Here is a 25,956-nt window from a genome sequence, read left to right on the forward strand (position 1 = left end):
TTACAGGGATACCCGGTTATAAAATAATTCCTTAGGAGTCACCCACGAAGGCACACCCTCATTTACCTGGTGCGTGGGTGTTGCACGTGTCCCGAGACTAGTCTTTGGACAAAACCATGGTCTATGAACTGGGAAAAACCCTGATATGTACCTATAAATTTTGGTACAATCGAAGCATCCAGAATTTTTCACTTTCAATTGGTTAATGAAGCTTGGCCCGGGTGGTTGAGCTGAAAGGCATTCTCTTCAGGAATTGGATTCAAGCATAAAAATACAATAAATTCAGATGTTTCATTTTATTTATTTTTTGGAAAAGAAAAAAAAAATAGATCAAAACCAAAATCCTAGAGATCCACATGGTAAACAAATCACACTCATTGACAATAATTATAGGGAGCAGATCCTCTGTAGCCCGATTTTCCTGTAGTTCTATGTAGCTAAAATCAACGGTTGGGTTGAAGATGTGCAACATCATCAAGACAGGTACATCCAATGGTTTAAATTTAGAAGTTTAGTGACCGCCCACATTCAAACATCAGATCTAACCAAGAAAAACTTTTTTTTTTTTCGATTTTGTTTTTCAAATCTGATCTAAATCATAAGTACAAGAGGACTGAGTTGAATTTTTTTTTTCTCAAATTGATGTTTGGTGGATTGTAGATCATGAGCTATAGGAAAATCAGGTTACAGAGGATTCCCACCTTAGTTATATAATGAGTCATGTTGGAGTGACCTCAGGATTGTACCTCATATCTCATTTTCCTAACATGAAAGCGTGTAAGATAGATGATTTTTCACCAATATATGCTACACGCTTTCACTTCAGGAAAGTGAGATATGAGGTAAAATCTTGAGATCACTTCGCCATTATTCATATATAATATCTTAGGGTGATTTGGACATACCCCCTAATATTAGAGATAACCCATGTATCTTGAGAATGATGACATGCATTGCTTGACCTTAGTCTTTTAAATAGATTAAGGGAAAAAGACTCAAATGCCTCAATTTTAATCTTTCTTCTCCGAAATCAATCACTTAGAATGTTGAATCATTTGGGGGATGGCGGTAACCTGATCTTTGATCTTTGTCTAATTATTTTAGGAGAGATCCTTCACGCAATCACTTCAATTGGTGGGCCTCCCTCTTGGTTGCTAACAGCTAGATTACATGTGAAAGCCTAAATTTGGTTCATCTGCCACATTGCCTAATAATATCAATGAAAACCAAATCAAGCAACTAAGTATTTGCACAACCCTTTCAAATTTCCTTTACTCAAGTCTTGGGACAGGGATGTAGAAGCATTTCCATTGGATGCACTCGAGGGATGGTCACGCCTGCACAATTAGTTGTTTGATGGCCATGTTCAATGCTTTATGTAGTCGAATACTAATGTTATTATTTGTTGACTCATGATAACCTGACTCAAATATCTATAGTTCTGTGCAGTGGAGTGAATTTTAAGCAGTTTTTTTTAAAAGTCAATTTATCATGCGGTGTAGGTACACAGCTGATGTGGCAAGGATACATAATCGCATATCTTTTTCTTATGTATCCCGATGAAAATGATCTGTGATTATGTGCCTTTACCCCATCATCCGCATACCCAACCACTTACCAAGACCGTGGGAACTCATCATGACTCTAATTCTTATTTGTTTGCTAAAATCTATGAAAAATACAAAAGTGACTGCGCAGGACACTGAGCTGACGTGGAGGTGTGTTGAACAATAGGTGCCTTTCCTCTAGATATGAATGGAAGCATCTATGGCTATCTGCACTCCTTCACGTCAGCTCAGCTGCATGACTAAAAAAAAGTTAAACTGATGCTCTTGATGTGGTAATGCACATAATCATAGATATTTTTCTTTGGGATACACAAGAAAAAAGATCTATGATTCTACTCACATGCCACGTCAAGAGCGTCGTTTTTAAAGCATGAGTTTATCATTAGTACTCAAAAAAACATTTCTCACACAACAGATTGTAGAAGTCAAAATTTGATAAGACTACACATGTCACTCGAGGTATGAAAAGAGGTGGATTATGGCCAGGTCATCTCCTCTCGCCACAATGACAGGACTTAAATGGGAAAATGAACTAACCTTCAAGACATATGACTACCTAGCCAGAGGTCAACTGTTACAAAAGAAGAGACGTTAGAGTCCAATCATATACACCGAGGGAGGAGGATTGAAAAGTACTATTAAAGAACATCAAATTAATTTAAGTATGAATTATTATTTTTCATAAGCATTTCAAATTTTGGTTAAATGATCAAAATACCCCTGAAAGGGCAAGGCCCCTCTTATCATTTCCCCATCCAGAAAGTTCCAGCTATATCTGGTTCACCAAATATCGGGTAGAGATTCTATTGTCACACCAACTTTTGCTAACACCACCACAGTTCATATCTAAATACCAAAGAACTAGCACATATCTTGGGTGTGGTGTTAGAAAAAATTGGCGTGGCAATAGAAGCTCCCTATTTTTTTCATTTTTTAAATGCATAATTTGGATTGCATTACTTTTATAACTTTTTTCATTCGACCGACAAAATTCTAAAAACTCCTAATTGTGTAGTAAGATTAGTACAACAAATGAAAGCTTTGTGTTTGCTTTTGCATGGTGTAGAGGTTCCAGTACTAGTCCAATATTATACGAGAGATCTTAATTTATTTATTTCTCATTCATTATAAACACTACCTACAACATACCACAACGACTTGGACAATATTGATCTACCAACCTTATACAATATCCCTAGCAAATCACACAACTTTCACAAGCAAACAATCACAATATTCAAATCAACCTCATCAAAATACGAAGAATTTAATTATTATTCCTCCATACCTTGTTGCCTCTCTTCCTCTTATTCAAATTTCTCTTCTTTTTAGTTTGTAGTACCTATGGGAAGGAGGCTTGTAGGGACACTAATGTATTCAACCTGCTTTGCACTAAGCTTGGTGAGCTTACCTCCAAGCTTGCCAAGGTGAAGTGAAGCAACCTTCTCATCAAGATGCTTAGGATAGCACATGTCATATCGGGGGCATAAGTGAGCGTTGTCAAAGAAAGAGGGGGCGGGGGGGTTCAAAAAATCATTACTCAATTGTAAATTAAGTTAAATGGCTTGTCTTGTCCTATACTAAATGACTCGGATGAATCAACTCAGTACCAACATGAATGAAAAAGATGAAATACCGAGTTTTAAAACCATGTGCACTAGCCTATATAAAAGTTCATTTGCTACATGCAACAAACCCATTATTTGTTTCATGATGCTAAGTTCAACTTGGGTACACATTTATTGTACAAAGGTGTGTACATCTCTACTATTTGTGATGAATATGTACCACGTGCAACCGACAGTCTTATTTTGACACTATTTTTTCTATAAAAAAAAAAAAAAAAAAAAGTAGATTATACCCTCCATAAGTATAATAACTTTTTTTTAATGACGGAGTTGGGACCGTAGGCCCAACTAGCAGGGCGTGGCTACTGACCACTTCGAGCACTTAAGTATTAGAAATTTCTTTGATAAAACATTTAGTGCATATTTGTGTTGGTTATGTCAAATGTTGCATATGCTTCACATAGAGTTGTCAGTGCATGTTTAGAACCAAAATCCAATTTATTTTGATTAATTTATATTTGAAGATGTAGAAATTTGATAATGATTAAAATCAAAAAAATATCTGATTTGAACTATCGGATCAACCAAGTCTACGTCGATCTGACCACTACATGAAAAAATAAAAAGGGTAAATTCGTCGTGACTTTTTTAAATCCTACGTGAAAAAAGGGTTAAATTTGATAGACCTTAATATCAAATTTACCCTTTTTTAATGTAGTGCACTGGGTCTAATAATATGTGTGGAAGTATGTAAACCAATGTGAGAAAATCAAATTTTATCTAGAAAAAACTCAATCTGATAAAGATCTAATATGATTCTATCAGATCAATTCGAAGTCCAATATATTCAATCTTTTATCAGATTGGTCCAAGATAGCTTGACCTTGGTTTGACCCAAATCCATCCCATTGATAGTGGTAGCGCTAGACATAGAGTTTTGGGTCTACACATTATTGACCATTATCCGTATGCCAAAAAATTAGCTTGCTTTTATGATTATGAATAATGATTTTCTGACGCCCCCTCCAACACACATCCCCATACGCTCCTGACGTAGCATGTGCTAAAACCATAAGTATCTGCAGTTGTATATCTTGAGGGAAAAAATCTATGATTCTAACCCATGCCATGTCAAGGAGTGGGGTGTTATTACGAGGGGGTGTTAGAAAATCACAACTAGTTGATTATAGTATTGACATAGGTAATTCTACTATCATGATAGGATTCGAAGAAGGTTAGATGGTGAAGATCGATCGAACATGGGTGGGTCCATTTGGACCCACATCCATCACATGATCAATGGGTACCCATCCACTAGATGAAGTGATGGATATAGTTAGGTCAAACTCGTTTTCCGCAGTCAGTGGAAACAAAAAGCAGATGATAATAGTCTTGGGTGGGTCCATACTCCATAGACGTGGTGTTTGCCCCATGTGATATGTTGACTTTCATCTAAATAATATGCTCTATAAGTCAACAAACCTCATCATACTTAGTGATAGAAACCTTACTCCATTGTCCCTCAATTTTAAATATTATATCGAATTTTAAAAGCCAAACCCAAAAATTTGATTTGTCAGAGAAAATTGCGGAATGTACTTAGTGGGCCCTACTGCACATTGTCCAGATGGCGATAATTGATTGGGCCTTTACTTACACCTTCATCTAGAATTTGGACCAATCAAAAAGTTTTCCTCATCATTGGGCCCAGTAAATTTCGGTGAATAATCTGACATGAGGCTAAGGTTGCCTTGGACTAATCGATGGCTGGAAAAATACAAGTGTTCTAGGCATCAGTAGCTGTTCATGAGAATTTATTTTTTAGTGATTCCTGAATTATTCTCTCATCTGAACCGGACATATCATGTTGTGATCAAACATTCTAGTTTATTATTATTTTTTTATGTAAATTATGTGAGTATTTCCTTGGGAGCTAGAGCAAATTAAAAATCACATTTCTTTTTCGTTTTTGTTTTTTTGTTTTTTTTTTAAATTTTTTTAAAAATAATATCGTAAGACATTCTCAACGCCTTTGGAGAGGAACTAGTCCCTACATGTCTTGATCCCATGAAAGTTTCGCAACATATAACAATACAAGTCAAGAGATCATCTAATTTCGAACATACGATCAGAGAGAGCAAACCTCAAGTTTTACCACTGAGCTAAACCCTCAGGACTTGGGAGGATACTTCTAGTGGTTCCCAAGAAAAAAAATTCTTTAAAAAAAATCTATAATGATCTCTAGAAGACATTTAACAAGGTCTCAACTTTAAATAGTATCAAACTTGAAACAAGTTTTCAGCACTCATCAATTAGATTGAGATGGAAGGACATGCTCTCAAGGATTTTCAAATGAAGTGAATTTGTAGAGAATGCATACTAGGAATTGAAGAGTCTGGATCTTGTGCACAGGATTGACACCCACCTCCCGCACCTTAGTACATGCCACAAAAGTCGGTAAGAGTTTAAAACGACAAGAGAAAACTTCGAAACAGATGTAGAAAACAAAATAAATAAATAAAAACGATGAAGCATAAAATAAAAAAATATTTTTAAAATTATGAAAAATGCATATGTCTAATAATACATAAAATATTTATTTTAATTCATTCTATTTTTCCACTATAACATGTTCTCAAACATAATTAAATATATTATGTTGTTCGAAAAAGTTTACTCATCAACATATCTTTTGTTCAAAATAATAAACTATTTAAAATAAATGTAAAATCTTAACATCAAGATATTATCATCAAATCCCATATTTCCATATTTTTGAATCACCAAATTCTATTATGTATCAAACCCCACATTTTAAAAAAAAAAGTGTTTAGTTTAGTTTTTTCTTTTGAGTGAGAAAAATGATTTTAAAATATAAAATATGCGCTTAAAAAAATGACTTTTTCAAAGAGTCATATTTTTTTTACGGTTTTAATTGTCAGAGGTACAAGACACATTGTAAACGTGTTTTTTTTATAAAAAAAATTGCCATTTTTTTTTAATACAATGAGTATGAGAGTTGGGTCTCAATCCTCCACTCTAGGTGCATATGATCTGGACTCACACTAGAAAATCTATATTTTCCTCCTATGATGTACATAGACACATAAGTAAATAACTCCGATAATATGTATCGGGCTGAGGTAGACTCTCTAACTTAGACACATGACATAACTCTACATATGTGAACGCTAAAGTCTCCCCCACTTATGTCCTAGAAGTCTTCGTCTCCTTTTCGCTTGAAAAATCTTTCGATCTTTTCTACAAATGATATTAAGGTCTCTGCGAGCTTCAACTTTGGGCAAATTTTTCCATTTCATCAAACGTCATTTAAGGTTAGCCTAATCTAATTAATTATACATATCTCCATTGAAAATGTCGTTGTATCGAAGATTTTCTCTTGATTGAACAGTGTGTTTACCAAGTGATGGTTAAAAGGAGGTCAACACTGGTAATACACTCCACTTTATTTGGCGCGGTTTGCGGTTAGCTTCAAAAGGTCAAAAAAAAAAAAAAAAAATGGTTATATTTTGGGTACCTCCCTAGATAATTAACTATATTTGACAATTCACCTTCAATTTAAGAAGAAATCGAATGATCTCATTGAACTTTTGACCTGACCCATTCAATGAATGAGTGGATGATCATATACACCTTGTAGTTGATAGCTAGTTTACTCCTTATTTTTAAATCAACGAGTGAAAAAGCATCTATGGTTCATAATCACTTTCACGTCAAGAAGTGTGATATGAGATTCTAGCTTGAGGTCATTCTAGCACGATTCTTGTTTAAATCATAGTTTTAAAACTTGAAAACTTCACTCGACATCAATCAAGTCAAGTAATAAGTTAGATCAACATTCTTCTTTATGATCTGAAAAGGTCCCTTGATATTATAGATTTACAAGTCGTTATATTATAGGTCATATAATACTAAAATAAGAGAATATATCTCTCGCACCGAAAGAGTTGAGATGTACGTTTTGGATGAATAAAGTAAAAATTTATATTAAATTTATAAATATTTAAAAAATAATAATTTAAATTAACTTTTCTTTTTCCCACTTATATATCCCATATAGTTGAATAAACCGATTGAGTTATTAACTCATCGGTGCATTTTTGAGTTGTTTTGATGATTTTCTAACTTGACTTGATTTTCGATAAGTTTTAAAATTAGAGGGCTGATTTTCTAACTATATAGAGACTTGCAGTTGTGTATCCCGAGAAAAAGATATATGATTTCACGTCCATGCCACCTTGGCCGAGTATTGACCGAGTGAAAACTTTCTAGTTCGAAAGTCATTATTCTTAAAAACTATGGTTTAAACGCATGGAAGGATGTCAGGCTCAACTGTATCAAATGCAAGCGATATTTGTCTTTCTTAACTGCTGAACTATCAAATAGAAATCATGTAAAACCCAAAATCACAAACAAATGGGCCCACATGTTTAACTTAATCACGCCCTCTCTTCCGGCTTTTTCCTTTATAAATTCCCCTCCATCATTCAACTTCTTACTCAAGTCCTATCTTCCTTTGCAAAGAGAAGAAAAAAAAAAAATGCAAAGTCTCTCAGTCTCTCTTCTTCTCCTCTTTTCTCTTCTAACACCAACTCTCATTCACTCCTCCCCAGTCCAAGACTCTGATCTAGTGGTACAGGAAGTAGAGAGGTAAGTTACATACCTCTATAATATATAAGTTATAGTTTGTTAGTTTAATGCTTAAACCTTATGTTAAGTTAATAATATGTCACATTTTTATTTTCAGGAGCATCAATGCCTCTAGAAGGAACTTGGGCTACTTGTCCTGTGGTACGGGCAACCCCATCGACGATTGCTGGCGGTGTGACCCTAATTGGGTTCAAAACCGCCAACGGTTAGCTGATTGTGCCATTGGATTCGGTAAGAATGCAATTGGTGGACGAAATGGTCGCATTTACGTGGTCACAGACTCTGGGGACGACGACCCTGTGACGCCTAAGCCAGGGACACTCCGTCATGCTGTCATCCAAGATGAGCCCTTATGGATCATCTTTGCTAGAGATATGGTCATTAGGCTTAAGGAGGAACTCATTATGAACTCATACAAGACCATAGATGGTAGAGGTGCAAGTGTCCATATTGCTGATGGGCCATGCATTACTATACAATATGTGACCAATATCATCATACATGGCATCCACATACATGACTGTAAACCAGCTGGGAATACTGATGTGAGAAGTAATCCTAGACATTCTGGATTTAGGGGTATGTCTGATGGTGATGGGATCTCCATCTTTGGTGGTACCCATGTGTGGGTGGACCATTGTTCTCTTTCTAATTGCCATGATGGACTCATTGATGCAATCCATGCATCAACTGCCATCACCCTATCAAATAACTTCATGACCCATCATGATAAAGTCATGCTTTTGGGCCACAGTGATTCCTTCTTTCAAGACAAAGTCATGCAAGTCACCATAGCCTATAATCACTTTGGAGAAGGCCTTGTTCAAAGGATGCCAAGGTACAATTTCAAAATCATGTATCCTTTACTATTAAAGTCCACCGAATTGATGGTTGTGATCGATTTGCATCGATCAATGATGTATTGAGGAAAATTGATTGTTGTAAATATTTGCAGGTGTAGACATGGATACTTTCATGTTGTCAACAATGACTACACTCATTGGGAAATGTATGCAATTGGTGGAAGTGCAGCACCTACTATTAACAGTCAAGGAAACAGATTTCTTGCCCCCGATTTTAGATTTAATAAAGAGGTAATATAGAAAAAGTCACATTATATTTATTTTAGATTTTTTTTATAGAAAAAATGTAAATAAGTCTGACTAGTTTGACTAACCCTTATGGGCCTGTCATGTGCCACAGATGACGCCCCCATAAGTGGTAGTCAACCATAGTATCTGATTTGACTAATTTTTATTTCAAAATAATCGTATTTTATATTTATTTAAATGTCAAAATAATTTAAAAAAAATTTATATATATTATAATAATTTTAATTAATATAATTTTTAATGAGACCAGTAACTCATGTGAAAAAGAATTTTAATTGAATTTTTATTTTAAATGTTTAATTTTTAATAATTGATTCATACAGGTGACTAAACATGAGGATGCACCAATGAGTGAATGGAAGCATTGGAATTGGAGATCCGAAGGCGACTTAATGTTGAATGGTGCATTCTTCATTCCATCTGGGGCTGGTGCATCATCGAGCTATGCCAGGGCCTCAAGCTTGAGCGCGAGACCATCTGCTCTTGTTGGCTCGATGACCATAACCGCTGGAGCCCTCACTTGCAGGAAGGGATCGCGTTGCTGATCATGATTATTCACATGCAAGGCATTGCATGCTTAAGAGATATATGAATTTGGTGTTACACACCAATAAGTAGGTTTAATCTAAGGGTTTATCTTTTTTTTTACTTTTTTGTTCTTGTGAGTACAACCTCTGCTTATTAATCAAAAACGACCATTTAGGTGGTGGGGTAGGAGAAAACAAGTGCAGATGTGTTGATAAATATTGGATTTTCAATGTAGTGGCTTTGTCTTTATTTTGTGTTCCCATTTTTGTGTATTTTAGGGACTCGGGACTTCACACCAAACAATATGCAAAGCCCACAAAAACCAACAGAAAAAAATTTGTCCTCAATATATAAAAATTAAAAATAGTTGTAGGAATCGGTATTAGTCATAAACTAATAGTTATAAAATTCATTGAGTCAACTCGAAACTCAAGCAAGTTGACTTGATTAGATTTTGAGGGGACTCAGCTCCAACACTGGTTGGAACTTTGGAAAATAATCAAGTCAACATATCAACTAGAATGAGTCAATTTGAAAATTAACCCAATTAGGTTAGAAACACTACCGAGTTCGTTGGCTATGTAAGATAGTTTTGCGGACATCAAAAAATAAACATTTTTATTCATTAATTTCAAAAGATTAAAAAAATATTGTTTTAGTTTAATTTAATTTTGTCTTACTTGGATGAGTCAGACTCAAGTTTTTGACTTGAGTTAACTAGGGTGGCATCCTTATGCCTTTGGTATTAAAATGTTGGGAAATTTAGACACGCCCCCTCTACGTTTTGGTGAATATTTGATATGTCCCTGTTTTTGAAACTGAAGACACACTTCTTGCCCTCAGTCTTCACCGAGAGACCAACAAAAAATGATTTATGATGTCCACATTTTCAACCTCTAGTCAAATCCTCTTTGATTCTTCTCCTCAAAATTTGTAGGTTAAAAAAATTTACCCTTTTTTTTAACCTATAAATCTATCTCCTTCAACCTACACATTTTACAAACAAGATAGGATTTTTAGAAAAATAAAGTTGTGGATTTTTTTGTGAAAATATCATGTATTTTCTCCAAAAAGTTGATTTTTTTTATTTATTGATAAACTGGGGTTAAAAGTGACCCCATCCCAAAGCCAAACATGGAACATTACAAGCGAATTAAATTACATGTAAGATCATCCAACAGTATATTTGTTGGGCGTAAGGGAAAATAATCCTCATTTTCAAAAATCATATACTCTTGAGATGAAGATCCTAGCCTTGTCAAAAAAATCTGCAAGGCTTGAAAATGATGGATTGAGCATGAGGTAATAGATTAAAAACCTTGAAGATGACGGGTTTTTTCAGGGGAAAATTAAATGATATTTGGCTAGAAGTTGAAGATGGGGGCATTTAGGTCATTTTATGTTAGTCTTCCTAAGTAAACTCGGGTTAAGGGATATTTTATCAATTTGAAAACATAGCTGGTAGTAATCATAATATTCACCAAAATGTGAAAAAAAAAAACTAATATTTGACGGATCAAGATGTCAATTGTGTTTTTAAATGAATTGAAACCATCAAATTAATGGAGGATGAGAGAAATTTGATGGCTCTAAGTCATCGGATTGAAAAACATAAAATTTGTTTTCACATAGTGACATTAAAATTTATGGGTTTTGGGCCGTCGAATTTTCTTGTAAAAATTTTCAATTTTCACATAGTGACATTAAAATTGACATCAATTCTCACATTGTTGATGTGGAGGTGCACACATAGCCATAGTTGATGTTCACTCGTATCTCGATGAAAAGCATTTATTGTTCCATATATACATCCTCATAAGCAATGTGAGAATCGATGTCAATTTTAATGTTACTTCGGAATTTTCCTAAAAATAATCAGCAAACTTTCATCGGTTGGATTTGGTGTTTTTCATGGCTGATTTATAGTTAATTGGATTTGATGATTTATAGATTTGAAGATGAGAGTAAAAATATTTATCTCAGAGAATATTAAAGAGTAGGAAAGAGTTTTAGGCGACAATGTCAAGGATATTTTACAAGAAGATAGAGAAGAAGGCATTTTGGTTTTTTCTATTAGTTTTCCGAAAAAAAAAAAAAAAATCCAACCATCAAGTGGTACATTTAAATTATCCAAAGAATTCTAATGATTTTGTTATTTTATATAAATATTTATTATTTTATTATAAGAAGTAATTTAATAATAGTTTTATAACTTAAAAAATTATTTTACTTAGATTTCAATCAGCAGTACTCTTTTTATTGCTTTATGATTATAAATTTGCATATATTTAAAAGTAATAAATGATTAATTTTCAACACATATCTCAATGTCTAGATGGTCATTTTTGGTTCAATTAGCAAATTAATAATCTTAATCTTTAAGAGCAAATCTCGGCTTGTCATTTGCCTATAATGATAGGGACTCATTGAGGAAAAACCATCTAATTGAGAACATAGTAATAAAAAATAAAAAAAATCTCATTTAAAACGCGTTTTGTACCTTCAACAATGAAAGTATCTCAACATTTTCAAAAATGTGTTTTTATGTTTCAAATATGTTTTTTACGCTTTAAAAGCATTTTTTCAAATAATAATAATAACCAATTTTTTGTAGGACTATGGTTAATTTCTATGTCCTTATAGTTATTTGTGATTTAATTCACAAATATTATTTAATGTGAAAGTTAATGATAGTATCTTGATGTTATAAATGTTTTTAATTTTTTTCAATAATGTGCTATTTTACTCACAAGATACATTGATGTTTAGACTTGTTTCCATCATAATATATATAATATAGGTAATAAATTAACTAAGAAAGAGTTGATTGAGACGATTTAAGTATGTTTAATAAATATTAGTTAAATCCCTAATTAGAAGAAACATTCAACTTGAAGTTCCTAAAAGAACGGGATAAAGACCCAAAATCTCATTGATGAAGATAGTGAAAATGCATAGAAAGTTATAAATTCATTCTCAATAAAAGAAGACTTAGCTTTTGAACAGAGCGGAAAGATAAAGAATGCTTTAGCCGATTCCAACATCTTTACTATAAAACTTTGTTGTTATTGTTGTTGTTTATTTATTTTATTTTCCTTTGTCCATGGAAAAATATTCAATATCTGATTATATTAAATAGTATGGGAAACAAAGAAAAGAAATGGTAACAATACCCTTACATCCCCACAAAAAAAATTACATAAAATCATAATTAACCAAAGAGTCCCCACTTATACATTTATCCTCAAATACATAAATCATCAACTAGCCTATAATAACATCTCACTTTTATTTTTCATCTTAGAAGAAAAAGAAACCAGAAACAGCAGCAACACCAGCAATGGAAGCTGAGATTTTCAAGGTACACCCATTGCTCTTATGTCCTGAAGGCCCCATAGCTATTGAAGAACTAGGTGGCAAATCGATCATATCAGGCCCACTGGTAATTGGCGTCTCGCCGATTGGACCCTCGGCGGGTCCATCAGCTGCTGCATCTCCAGAAGGTGACAACCCACCTGCATCAGCAATGCTGGGATCGTCACCAACTGGAGCTGATGCGGAGCCCGACGTAGTTGAAGCGGCAGGGGTAGCGGTGGATTCTTGTGCGTAGACTGACCCTATGATGGCGACGAGGATTAGAGCGAGAACGAAGATTTGTCGAGCCATTTGTGTTTTTTTGGAAAATTAGAGAAATAGAGGGATTGAAAGGAGATATAGAGACAAGAAGAATAGTGAGGATTGCTTATAATGCAGAACTTGTCTCTACGTAAATAGAGAAAGACTGCAATGGAGATGAATGGGGTAGGAAGGTGGGGTCTGTATAGGGTAGTGGAGGAGAACCGTTGGGCATTGAATACGGACAACTGGTTTACCGATTGTGACGGTGGATCAAAGGACAGTTTGTTTCAGTTAAAACGGTTATTTTGTTAGTTGAAGTATGTGGAGGAGGGGAACTGGTTGTTATGTTGACCGGATCAGGCTGTAATCGCAGGACCTTGTTTTGTAATAATTTTGACTTTTGATTTTTATAATTGGGTGCTTCAGATCCTGTACTTTAGGGACTTGGATTGTTCTATTTGATATGCCATGTGGCATATTATTTTGGCTCTTGGACATATGGTGCCCCTGATCCAACTTAAAATCACAAACTAATTTGATTTTTCGGTTCAGTAAGACATGGGCCTTTATTAGAAGTGATGGCTGCCCACCAATGCCAAGCTCAGCCTGAGAGCCAATAGGTGTAAAATTGAGCACTAATGCTCGAGTGATGCAAACAAACACAAATGGCGTGCACATAACCGTATATGCTTTTTACTCGCATCTCGCGGAAAAGCATCTACGATTACGTGCGTGCCACCATGTCATTGTATCAACTCAGCACGACTCAACTTGGCAGGGTGACTCAATAACTCACTAATGTGGCAGGTGCAAAAGCCATAGATTTTTTCCTTCACATGTGCAGTTGTGTCTCATGAGAGAAAAAATCTACCATTATTGTAGGGTACAGGCAGTTGAGTTTTTGAGTCACCATGTCAAGTTGAGTTACAAAATCATTACACATGTAAAATTTCACCATCATAAATAGACTTACATAATGAGTGCTGATTTTCTAATTCAGCCTAATAGAATAACTCATCGATGTAGCATGTGCAAGGAATAATAGATTTTTTTCCCTTGAGATACATAATTTCACAGACTATAGGTGAGTTTTTGAGTTATCCTATCAGGTTGAGTTAGAAAATCATTACACTTGAATAATAAATGAGTAATGATTTTCTAACTCCCCCACTTGGCATACTCAAAACACTCTCCTGATGTATCATGTGCTAGAATTATAGATATTTTCCTCGGAATACACAATTATAAATATTTATGGGGATATGCAAATGTGTATCCTGAGGAAAAATCGATGGTTTTAACACATGCCACACCAAGAGAGTATTGTGAATATGCCACGTGGGAGAGTCAAGTAATCACGACTCTAATAAAATAGGATTCACTCTAGATCACTTCCATGCTTTCTTTCCTTGGAATTGTTTGCCAACTTGCTGTAGTTATGATTTAAAATCTTGTTCGAGACCAAGATGAGACACATCAAAGGTGTCTCGATATTGTCCACCAAGGAGACGAGTTTACAAGTCGTCTCAAAGGCATGGTTTATTCTAATTCTAAGGCATTTTTTTTAAATATCATCCGAGATAACTCGAACAAATTCGATATCTCATCCGAAATGACTTGGTCTCGTTCATGGACGAGACAGGACATCAAAATGAGTTTTAAAACCATGACTGTAGTTGTTTCTTTTTCTCTAGTCGGGATCATGCGAACTTGGATTTCTTCGCAGGAGGGTTAGTAAAGCCAGGTTCTAAAATTTCCAGCCAGTCAATTTCAGATTGAGCTAGGTGTTTAATAGTGTCCGACCTGCTACTATATCTTATAAATATATTTATAAAGTATATCCATATTTTTCTATTAAAACTTAATAAAAAATAAAATAAATTGTACAATTATAATTTTACTCTTATATATAATATTAATAGTTAAATAAAATATAAATTTCATATTTGATTAGACAATCTTCACACACACACACACACACATGTATTGAAATTTGAAAGTATAATTATTATTATTTTTCATTAAGAATATTAAATTCAACATTTTAAATCATTCTTATATGGCTTAGTCGACTTAGCCCAAATAGGGATATAGTGCTGATCTAAGGTAGAGTCCACCTCTTTAGGGTCAAGCCCAACCCGAATCCAACCCACCCATTGACATCTATAAATTTTAATTCGGGTCCACTAAATGGCTATTGGGACAATGAAGCCCAATCTAAGTTATAGTTTTAAAACCAGATTGACTCACCCACTCATCTTGTCTCAAGTGAAATAAATCATTTAATTCAATTTAAAATTATCTATTAATATTATTTATATCAAAGATATTATAATTTTTATAAAACATGGTGGTTTTGAAGGTGCTCTGTCACAATATCATATTTATATTAAAAAAATATTTAAATTAATTAATTTTTTTATATTAAAAATTCAAAAACCAGTTGACTCGGCTGATATTTTTAAAATATAATGCGAATTAAGATATAAAGATCAAACCAAGTGAGTCATCTCGGTTTCGACGAGTTTTAAAGCCCCTTCCCAATTTCCATCCCACATTTCACTTCAACAAAACCAGAAGTTGAGGCATCTCTGCATTTGAGACAAAAACATAATGAAACTTCATCAGTTGCCGAGGAATCCTTCTATGGCAATCATGAAAAAGGAGCTTCATTCAAAAGCATCTCTTTATAATTCCTTGGTATTTATCATCTCCGCCATTTTTATTTATTTATTTCTTGTTGTTCATTTCTAGAATTATTTTCTGTTTCGTTTGATAGTTCTCATATCTTTAACCAGAAATAAAAGTTAAACTAGAAACTATTTATCTAAATAGGATTTTTTTTTTTTTGGGGGGGCGGGTGGGGTGTTAGTAATTGGGTTCAATGGATTTGTAGTTCAAAACCAAAGAATTTCTATGTGGACTGTGGAGTTGCGGATGAATGTTCTAAGAGGAAATTTAGAATTTTTAAGTGCTTTAGTGAAGTAAAACAAGACGTCTTTTTTATGAAGATTTGCGGTGAAGCTTTTGTTGATAATGGGATTTCCTTGTTGAGACTCTTGGTGTCATTATTTCTCACATAGATGATGCTTCAACCCCTTTGAGAAAAACTTCTTGATAAGGTCAATCATAATTTTCCTTTTTCAGAAATTTGAAAAAAAAAAAAAAAATTTCTTTCTTTGCAATCAATGGTGTTTTTTTTTTTTTTTGGGATAAGCAAGCGAGTTAGTGGTTAGTAATTATTAGATAAAGGTGAACCTTAAAAACCCAGATTGTGGTATCCACACTTGTGGACTTTAACCAACTTAGCAAGCTGGCACCTTAAATTGGATTGGCACTTGTCACATTGATTTTGAGTTTTTTCTAAGAAAAGCAAAGTCGTAGAAACAATTTGTCTAATGCAATTATTTTGATGCCTTCATAATCATATGTGCCCTGGTGATGCTACTAGACCACCATAATTTTGCTATCATGGTGTTATACGGAATTTTGTTGTTTTATCATTGAGTTTGTAGCTCAATTGGATGGAACTTGTCACATTTGATTTTGAGGTTTTATAGAGCAAACAAAAGTTGGATAAACATTTTTTTTTAATCCAAATATCTTGATGCCTACATAATTATATGCTTCTTGTGATGCTGTTAGACCTTCATAGTTTTGCTATAATGTGTCGATTTAGAGTTATATGGTATTTTTTCTTTGAGTCATCTTATTAACAGAGCTCTTATTCCTTTTTTTAAGAAAAGCCTACAAGAGTGCAACTTATAGTTGGAAAAATGTGTTCTTTCACTATCAGGGCTTTTCCGAATTGAAGCAGTGCAATAGAAACTTTACGACGGATTTGCTTGATAGAAGATGGGCGTTGGTTAGTCCAGATACCAAAATCCACCAAATATCACTCTCGGAATTGGAAGTACAACTTGGAGGAGTTCCATCTATTAGGTTTTCTTTTTCAAACAACACTCGGCCAACTTTGGGTGATGACATGATGAAGAAAAGGCATGACCAGTCCTTTTATGTTGTAAGGGATGATTTGTTGCATCCGTTGGTAAATGGTAATAAAGCAAGAAAATTGGATGGCTTGCTCCCTCTTGTGGGAGATCATTCAGTGACCGATGTGGTGAGATATTGTTCCTCTAATTGGGCACTAGTAACACTTGTATCTACTTTTGAATATAGACTTCCACAGTTTCAAATGCTAGTGCTAATTTATTTACATGGGCATACTGGTGCACATTGCACACATTCAGGGTTGTGTGACGCATCATTTGATGAAGAAACCATAATTTGATATATATATTTTTTCTTTTTCATAGGTATAAGGGTGAAGACGGGTCATAATTTGGTGATTGTAACTATATGTTTCTTTGCCTTGTACTATCAGAACAATTTCGGGGAATATTGTTGGTCTTTAGCGTAGTAGATCTCCTTGATGGATCCATTAAATGGTGGATTCCCCTCTTTTCACCCCTCCAAAATTTAGATGCACACGCGTTTTGTGCACGTGTAGCCTGTTAGTAGACCCTCCTTATGCTTATGGTCCAGATGTCCGACCAATTGGTACCTTAGATTTCTTCTTCTAAGGAGTCATACATGGTTTAAAATATCGGAATGCATTGGAATGTATCGGTCGATACATATTGGTATCAACCATGACCGATACGAAACAATGACCTCGAAACATTGAATGTTTCAGGAATGTATTGGATATGTATAGGTTTGTATCGAATGTATCAACCGCTATTGGATTGGTTTTTTCATTAACTGAAAATTCAATCGATATGATATTTTAAACCTTGGGAACCATACATATAGGCATAACCAGATAATATTTCTGGCATTTTAGGAAAATCCAATTACATGTAACATCCTACTTGTACATTTCTTAGGTTACATGCGGAGGTTGTCAAAGTGCACATACCGCAGCTGTTGGTATGGACTTCTTGCTGTGGCTACTTTGGCATTTTCTCTGAAATTGTATGCATTCGTGAAACTTTCCTCAGTTCAATGGGACATCAAAAAGTCTTTCTACTAACGTCAACTTGCATATTGCTCAGCTGTCTCTTGTGCAGAGAGAGGAGTAAGGTCACATTTACTACTACGAGGTGAACAACCTGATATTCCAACCGGCTACAATCTGATATCAACAATGTATGGGAATGCCATATATGTTCCAAGATCTCTTTATGCGAAGAGAGAAGAAGTGCTTACTAGGCATGCTGAGTTAGTTGCAGGGAGCAATGGTTGTGTGATATTGTTTAATGATATTCTTAACATGTCTTTTGCCACTAAGAGCTCTGAAGAAGTAAATTGCATGCCCATTGATGCTCATATAAGTGCTACCACTATGCCCCGGGCTCAAAATCATCCAAGAAAAGTTCTCATTGTTAATGAAGGTGCAGGGGATGCTGCTGCATTATTAGGTAGGATCATTTCTTTAGTATCTTCGTGGTCACATACTCTTATGGATACATATGTGTATATTTATGTATGTATGTAAGGATTTGGAAACTCTTGTGTATACATTTATACATACAAGTTGTATGTAACTTGGCCGGTTCAAACCGAGAACTGAACCAAACCCATAGCTTTGGGCTGGTTTGGAACAAGTTGCGGCTTGGTTCTGGGTTAAGAAAATGGAGAACCGATCAATTCCGTTTGGTTCTCAGTTCAAGGCTTGTATAGAACCGAATCCTTATGTAATATATATATTATGAATTATTTTAGGAGTTAGGACATTGATTAATAAATTTTTTATGGATAAATTAATGACTTTTTTATGGATAGATTAATGATTCATTATATGGAATTTTTTGTTTATTATATATTTGTTTTTTTTTTTTTTCCAATTACAAATATTTTATTTCCAAACAGGTTTATAGAATATTGGCAACCCATAGAACCGAATCGAATCAAACCGACCTTCCTTAGTTTGGTTTGGTCCTATTGGCATTTCAGTTCGGGTCTGGTTCTTATTTAAGGGAGCTGGCCTATGTTGGTTTGGTTTCAATTTGGCACCAAACCGAACCAAGTTGCACCCTTACATACAATGCCCAGCTTCTGTGCCTGCTTTGCATGCATTGATGTACACCGAGGAAACCATAATGATCTACCAAGAGTCAACAAAAAAAAAAATGCAAATTGACCACTAAACGCATTACAGATTGGGTGGTTCTTTAGGTAGTTTTTGATGAAATCCTCTCAATAGGACTACTGAATGGTAGGGTCTAAACCTTTGTGCACCATGTGAGCTGTATGCCATTACCTTACCAGATGGGTAGTTTAGGTTTCGATAATCTACAAAACTACCATCTCTATGTCTTCTACTCCTGAATTCCTTTGTTATCTCGTAAATTTAAAATTCGGTTGCTTTAAACAATATGTGATCTTTCCTTTCTACATTCCCATCAAGTACTCTCAGTAGACTTTTAGGCAGAATTTTTCTGATGAAGTAATGATTTAATTACTACAATCGTTTTACCCAAGTATGAGTTCTCTATTGCAGGTGTTATTCGCCTGGTGGAGTACCTGTCCCAAGCTCATTTATTTGGGAAGAATCAACCCATAAAAATTGTTGTAGATTCTGGTACTGGGACAACAGCTGTTGGTTTAGGGCTTGGAGCGTTATGTTTAGGGTATGTTCTAATTTTTCCTAAATATCTTTTGCTTTCAAACCTTACAATTTATTGAGGATTGTATCCGTTCTTACTAGAAGTTTGAGCCCCAACAAAAGTGTGCAACTAGGGTTGCAACTTGGTTTGGTTCAAACCGAGAACCAAACCCAACCGAACTGAGAATCAAACCTTCATGTAATACATAAATGTGTATTAATTTATTATGAATTATTTTAGAGTTAGGACATAGGTTAATGGATTTTTATTAATAAGTTAATGGATTTTTTTATGGATAAGTTAATGATTTATTATATGAAATTTTATGTTTATTATATATTTGTTTTTTTTTTTTCAATTAAAACTACGTCACTTCCTAGCAAGTTTATAGAATATTGGCAACCCATAGAAGTGAACCAAACCCACGTTAGTTCGGTTTGGTTGTATTGGCATTTCGGTTTGGTTCTGGTTCTTATTTAGCAGAACTGACCTATGTAGGTTCAGTTCTAATTCGGCCCCAAACCGAACCAAGTTGCACCCCCTACATACAATAGGAGCTCCTAATATATAGTTAACAATTCTTATTGTTATTTGCTAGTCTGCCATGGGAGGTAAATGCAGTGATGCTTGCTGATACTGTTGAAGGGTACAAGAAGAAGGAAAAGCACTTGATTTCTGAATTCAAGAGGCTCTATGGTTTGCGAGATGCTGAGGATGAATTAAATGGAGTTGATGATGGCATTGTGAATTGGGTAGAACGCATACATCCAAGAAAGTGAGTAACATATTTACTTTTTCACTGTTCTCTTTGTTATAGTTTATGTTATTTCTTCAAGCACTCCACCTCATATACATTTACTATTCTTAGACCTCAGCAAGCTGTTTTCATATATGCATTAACATGCAACAAAAGCACAGTTGATATTGCTGTTTTTTTTTTTCTTTCCTAAATATGAGAAAAACAAATATCCATGCATAACTGCTCTAGTAAGAGCAACTCCAACTATCCTTAAAATCTATATATTTAGAGATGAAGACCTCTGAACCATACCCCAACCATCCTTCAAAATGAAGAAAACTCCTTTATCACTGTTCACATCTTCCAATATAGAGGAGAGAGAGAAGATTTGAAAGCCAATCTCTATCACGGTTCAGCTTTTTCAGAATAACTATTGTGTCCCCTTTTCCTATAAATGTCAATTTTAGCCTTCTCTTTTCAAGTAACGTGATTTAAATACCCTTTTTGTCGCTTACTAATTGTAAATTCTTTTCATTTATTTTACATTTAAAAAAAAAAAAAAAAAACTTCATGTGAGTGAAAAAAAACTTTATGTGAGTGAAGAGTGCTTTGGAGGAAGGAATAGTGATTTGAAGATGAGACCGGTTGGAGTTCAAAAGTGATTCGGAGTCTTTCAAGATGAAGAAGATGCCAATTTGAATCCCTCAGTGTTGCTATTAATGATCTGATTCAAGAGCAATTAAAAGTATGTTGAGGCTTAAAAAGAAAGGGGAAAAAAAATTGTGTCATCAAATAAAAGTCTCAAAATGTGACAAAAATACTAGCTAAAATTAAACCTCTCTGGATGGAGCAACTTCATTTCTCTCATGATGTTTCGTGACGAACAAATGGAATGATGGTTGTGCATGCCATGTAAAGGGTCAGTTTGACCCTCTACTCAACCAGTTGCACGTAGGACTTTCCGAGGGACCATGGGACTAGTCTCACCTGAAAGGTGGGGATACCCACGATAAGCAGAAAAAAAAAACGTAAAGAAACTATTAGAGATGTGTCTTCTGGACAAGGGGTTCCTAGCATTGTTGCAAAATCTTACATCAAAGTGCAAGGTTTATTTTATATTTTTTCTGGTTATTTTTCTCTATTATACTCTGTTGATCCATACATCTCTAATTTCATTATCAGCCAAATTGGATCTCCATATTAATTGTGTTTTCTTGTTTATGAACTATATTGCGTGCTTTGATTTAGGAATTATTAGCAAATCTAGCTGATATTTCTGTTTCATTATCTATAATTTTGATTCTTTTCAGCATTTTCCTTGGTACTTGAATGAGAGTTTGTACATTTTTCAGATTTGGTAATATATTGAAAGGGGAAGTAGAGTCGTGCCAACAAATCGCACGGCAAACTGGTATTCTCGTGGACCCGATCTACACCTTGTCCGCTTGGGAACACGCGACATACCTTAGTCAGAAGGAATTCGAAGTGGACGCCAAAGTTGTAATGCTCCATACAGGTGGAACCCTTGGCATGTTTGGTTTGGCTCAGAGGTACAAATCTTTCTTCCATACACTCGAAGTAACAATGCCCGTCTCTCTATAGTAGAGCATATTTTATTTTATTGCGAGTCTAGATCATGGTTTTGGCCTTGCAAAAGATGTATCAGTATCGGCATGAATGATGGTATCACATTATATATTTTTTGGTCTAGGAACAAAATTTTGAATTATAATTTTATTCATCTTAAATACAAGAGCTTCTATTACCACACCAACTTTTACTAATGCAACCCCAAGATGTGTGCTAATTATTTGGTGATTTACATATGAATTGGGGTGGCATTAGCAAAAGTTGGGGGGGGACAATAGAATCTCTCCTTGAACATCAATGATGGTGTCACATTATATACTTTTTGGTGTACGAACAAAAATGTGAAATGTAATTGAATAATGCTGAATTGACCTCAAGATTGTACCTCATATCGCACATCCTAACGTGAAATCATGGAGGAATCATAGATGATTTTCATCGAGATACGAGTCAAAAGGCATCTATGATTCTTACACATTCACATCAAGATGTGCAATATGAGGTACAATCTTGAGGTCACCCCAACACAACTCAATATATATATATATATATGGGTCCCGTTCAGCACCCTAAGCTTTACCACACACTTTAACAAACGTGTTTTGTCTTACATGGGTTAGAAGTTTTGGAATGGGCTGATTTTTGGTGAGGATGATCTCTATGGTGAGGAGATCATCCTCACCAAAAATCAGCTCATTCCAAAACTTCTAACCCCATCAAAAATGGTTTACAAAAAATGGACGGTCCACAATTTTTCAACTTGTAAACATGGGGCTAAACATTTCGGAATGGGCTGATTTTTGGGGAGGATGATCTTCTAGTCATAGAGATCATCCTCACCAAAAATCAGCCCATTCCAAAACTTCTAACCCATGTAGGACAAAAACGTTTGTTAAAGTGTGTGGTAAAACTTAGGGTGCTGAACATTTCCCTATATATATATATATATATATGACAGTGTTATTACGACCCCTATTACGACTCACATTGCGACACACCATTTTGTCTTATATGGGCAAAAATGTTTGGAATAGGCTGATTTTTTGTGAGGATGATCTCTGTGATGAGGGGATCATCCTGGCAAAAAATCATCCTATTCCAAAACTTCTAACCCCATCAAAATTGATTTACAAAAATTGGACGGTCTATAATTTTTCAACAAAAATTGGATGGTCTAGAAGTTTCATAATGAGCTGATTTTTGGCAAGGATGATCTCCTCATCACAGAGATCATCCTCACAAAAAATCAGTCCATTCCAAACATTTTTGCCCATATAAGACAAAACACGTTGTCTATATGTGTGTAGAAATGGTTGTCCTTTGAACCTATAGGGTCACGTTCCTAAGACTCATATTGAGACTCACATTGCGACACACACCGTTTTGTCTTATATGGGCAAAAATGTTTGGAATGAGCTGATTTTTTGTGAGGATGATCTCTGTGATGAGGGGATCATCCTGGAAAAAATCATCCCATTCCAAATCTTCTAACCCCATCAAAATGATTTACAAAAATTGGACGGTCTATAATTTTTCAACAAAAATTGGACGGTCTAGAAGTTTCATAATGAGCTGATTTTTGGCAAGGATGATCTCCTCACCATAGAGATCATCCTCACAAAAAATCAGCCCATTCCAAATATTTTTGCCCATATAAGACAAAACGGTGTGTCGCAATGTGAGTCCCAATATGAGTCTTAGGAACACTGTTCATATATATATATATATGGGGACGGTTCGAGGGACGTTTGTAAAACAGTGTTAGAAAACAATGTTTCCAAGTCGTTGGATTTAGCGTCACAAACGGCTTAGATTTCATCTGCCAAACAGCTGGACCCAAACACTCTTTTGTACAAGAGTTTATATATTTTCACAAAGCTCACTCCATTTGTCACCTTATTAAAATTAAGTCCAGCTGTTCTCCCTTCAAAACTAACACACACAAACGGCTTGACAAATGCTTCGACCACCTTCGAATATCTCTTCACCTTTTCTTCTTCATGGTTTTCTCAATTCTCCAACTCATATCTTCATTCAAGGAGTGATTTTCTAATCTCTATGTCTGGTTTTTATTCTCTTACAATCCCCACTTTGTTTTACATCTTTTTATGAAATTAAATCACCCAATTTTTTCTATCCCTTGAACACATTTTCTATATCCCAAGAAAAATAAAAATAAAAAATCTTCTTTTAAAGGCTTTTTCAAGGATAATTGAGTGATTAAACTGGCTTGGTTCTTTATTCATATTCCTTAGCAAAACATTTATAAAAACCTTCCAATCATGTAAATTTGCCCATTCTTGTTCTACTCTTCTCTTAGAAAAAACCCACCAAATTTTGTTTTGTTTTGTTTAATCTAAAGAGAGAGAGAGAGTTAGAGTTCTAACTGAGATTCAGACGTAGAACCACCTTTACAAAACCAACACATCATGTAATTGCAATATTCCTTTTTTAACTTTACCTCCTCTTCTCTCCTCTCCTCTCCTCTCCCTCTCTCTATCTCTCAAAAAAGAAAAAAAATTATTTGAAAAAAAACTATTTTTTTTTATAGTTGAAAGGAGAAATTAAGGATGCTGAACCCGAGAACGGAACGCCAAACGTGTCGGCACCAGTGATGCCGGGGACACCAAGAGGGCCACTGTTTTCTGGACAAATGCTTCGAAGGTCTTCAAAGCATTTATCAAGCCATTTGTGTGTGTTAGTTCTAAAGAGAGAACCTTAATTTTAATAAGGTGGAAAATGGAGAGAGCTTTGTGAAAATATATAAACTCTTTTACAAATGAGTATTTGGGTTCTAGCTGTTTGACTAATGAAATCTAAGCCGTTTGTGATGCTAAATCCAACGACTTGAAAACATTGTTTTCTAACACTGTTTTATAAACGTCCCTCGAACCGTCCCCTATATATATATGGGTCAGGTTCAAAGGACAACCATTTCTACACACATATAGACAACGTGTTTTGTCTTATATGGGCAAAAATGTTTGGAATGGACTGATTTTTTGTGAGGATGATCTCTGTGATGAGGAGATCATCCTTGCCAAAAATCAGCTCATTATGAAACTTCTAGACCGTCCAATTTTTGTTGAAAATTTATAGACCGTCCAATTTTTGTAAATCAATTTTGATGGACAAGTTTTGGAATGGGATGATTTTTTGCCAGGATGATCCCCTCATCACAGAGATCATCCTCACAAAAAATCAGTTCATTCCAAATATTTTTACCCATATAAGACAAAAAACGTTGTCTATATGTGTGTGTAGAAATGGTTGTCCTTTGAACCTGACCCATATATATATATATATATATATATATATAGAACAGCGTTCCTAAGACTCATATTGGGACTCACATTGCGACACACCGTTTTGTCTTATATGGGCAAAAATATTTGGAATGGGCTGATTTTTTGTGAGGATGATCTCTATGGTGAGGAGATCATCCTTGCCAAAAATCAGCTCATTATGAAACTTCTAGACCGTCCAATTTTTGTTGAAAAATTATAGACCGTCCAATTTTTGTAAATCAATTTTGATGGAGTTAGAAGTTTTGGAATGAGATGATTTTTTGCCAGGATGATCCCCTCATCACAGAGATCATCCTCACAAAAAATCAGCTCATTCCAAACATTTTTGCCCATATAAGACAAAACGTGTGTCGCAATGTGAGTCTCAATATGAGTCTTAGGAACGTGACCCATATATATATATATATATAGTTGAGACTTGAGAGTAATTTAAGTTGACTTGGACTTTTCAACTTTGAAGTAGTTGGTTTAACCAGAGAGGAGGTCTGAAAAAGAATGAACAGAGAGAGAGATTCTGCCACGCCCTCCTACAAAAACAAGTGAACATATGCACTTGTTTCCAGGAGGGAAGAAAACAAGATGACGTCTACAAAACACACAAATTAATAAATTAATGAGAAAAAAAAAAAGAATGAGCGGCCAA

At 34.8% G+C, this 25,956-nt stretch overlaps 3 protein-coding genes across 3 annotated transcripts; 2 read left to right on the forward strand and 1 right to left on the reverse strand.

Annotated features, from left to right (window-relative positions):
* The first annotated feature begins 7,673 nt into the window (after nt 1-7,673).
* On the forward strand, nt 7,674-9,700 carry LOC147405510 (putative pectate lyase 18). Its single transcript, XM_086433269.1, has 4 exons — nt 7,674-7,807; nt 7,905-8,645; nt 8,763-8,901; nt 9,243-9,700. The coding sequence occupies exons 1-4, from the start codon at nt 7,698-7,700 to the stop codon at nt 9,462-9,464; spliced, it is 1,212 nt and encodes a 403-aa protein (XP_086289395.1). The 5' UTR covers nt 7,674-7,697; the 3' UTR covers nt 9,465-9,700.
* Nucleotides 9,701-12,551: 2,851 nt separating this feature from the next.
* LOC147405511 (uncharacterized) lies at nt 12,552-13,248 on the reverse strand. Its single transcript, XM_086432707.1, has one exon. It carries the CDS (start codon nt 13,111-13,113, stop codon nt 12,748-12,750), a length of 366 nt encoding a protein of 121 aa, XP_086288833.1. The 5' UTR covers nt 13,114-13,248; the 3' UTR covers nt 12,552-12,747.
* A 2,367-nt stretch (nt 13,249-15,615) lies between these two features.
* On the forward strand, nt 15,616-22,258 carry LOC147405512 (Pyridoxal-5'-phosphate-dependent enzyme family protein). Its single transcript, XM_086433270.1, has 7 exons — nt 15,616-15,765; nt 16,862-17,185; nt 17,955-17,997; nt 18,123-18,488; nt 19,571-19,700; nt 20,275-20,451; nt 21,768-22,258. The coding sequence occupies exons 1-7, from the start codon at nt 15,679-15,681 to the stop codon at nt 22,015-22,017; spliced, it is 1,377 nt and encodes a 458-aa protein (XP_086289396.1). The 5' UTR covers nt 15,616-15,678; the 3' UTR covers nt 22,018-22,258.
* Nucleotides 22,259-25,956: the final 3,698 nt, after the last annotated feature.

This window comes from Akebia trifoliata, chromosome 3 (assembly GCF_017979445.1).
Source record: "Akebia trifoliata isolate Shusen 1 chromosome 3, ASM1797944v1, whole genome shotgun sequence".
NCBI lineage: Eukaryota > Viridiplantae > Streptophyta > Magnoliopsida > Ranunculales > Lardizabalaceae > Akebia > Akebia trifoliata.

Coding starts and splice junctions, on each gene's coding strand:
- LOC147405510 (XM_086433269.1), top strand. CDS start 7,698: ATGCAAAGTCTCTCAGTCTCTCTTCTTCTCCTCTTTTCTCTTCTAACA. Junction 7,808..7,904: donor GTGGTACAGGAAGTAGAGAG/GTAAGTTACATA, acceptor TTTTATTTTCAG/GAGCATCAATGCCTCTAGAA. Junction 8,902..9,242: donor ATTTTAGATTTAATAAAGAG/GTAATATAGAAA, acceptor TGATTCATACAG/GTGACTAAACATGAGGATGC.
- LOC147405512 (XM_086433270.1), top strand. CDS start 15,679: ATGAAACTTCATCAGTTGCCGAGGAATCCTTCTATGGCAATCATGAAA. Junction 17,998..18,122: donor TGCACATACCGCAGCTGTTG/GTATGGACTTCT, acceptor CATATTGCTCAG/CTGTCTCTTGTGCAGAGAGA. Junction 19,701..20,274: donor CTTGGAGCGTTATGTTTAGG/GTATGTTCTAAT, acceptor GTTATTTGCTAG/TCTGCCATGGGAGGTAAATG.
- LOC147405511 (XM_086432707.1), bottom strand. CDS start 13,113: ATGGCTCGACAAATCTTCGTTCTCGCTCTAATCCTCGTCGCCATCATA.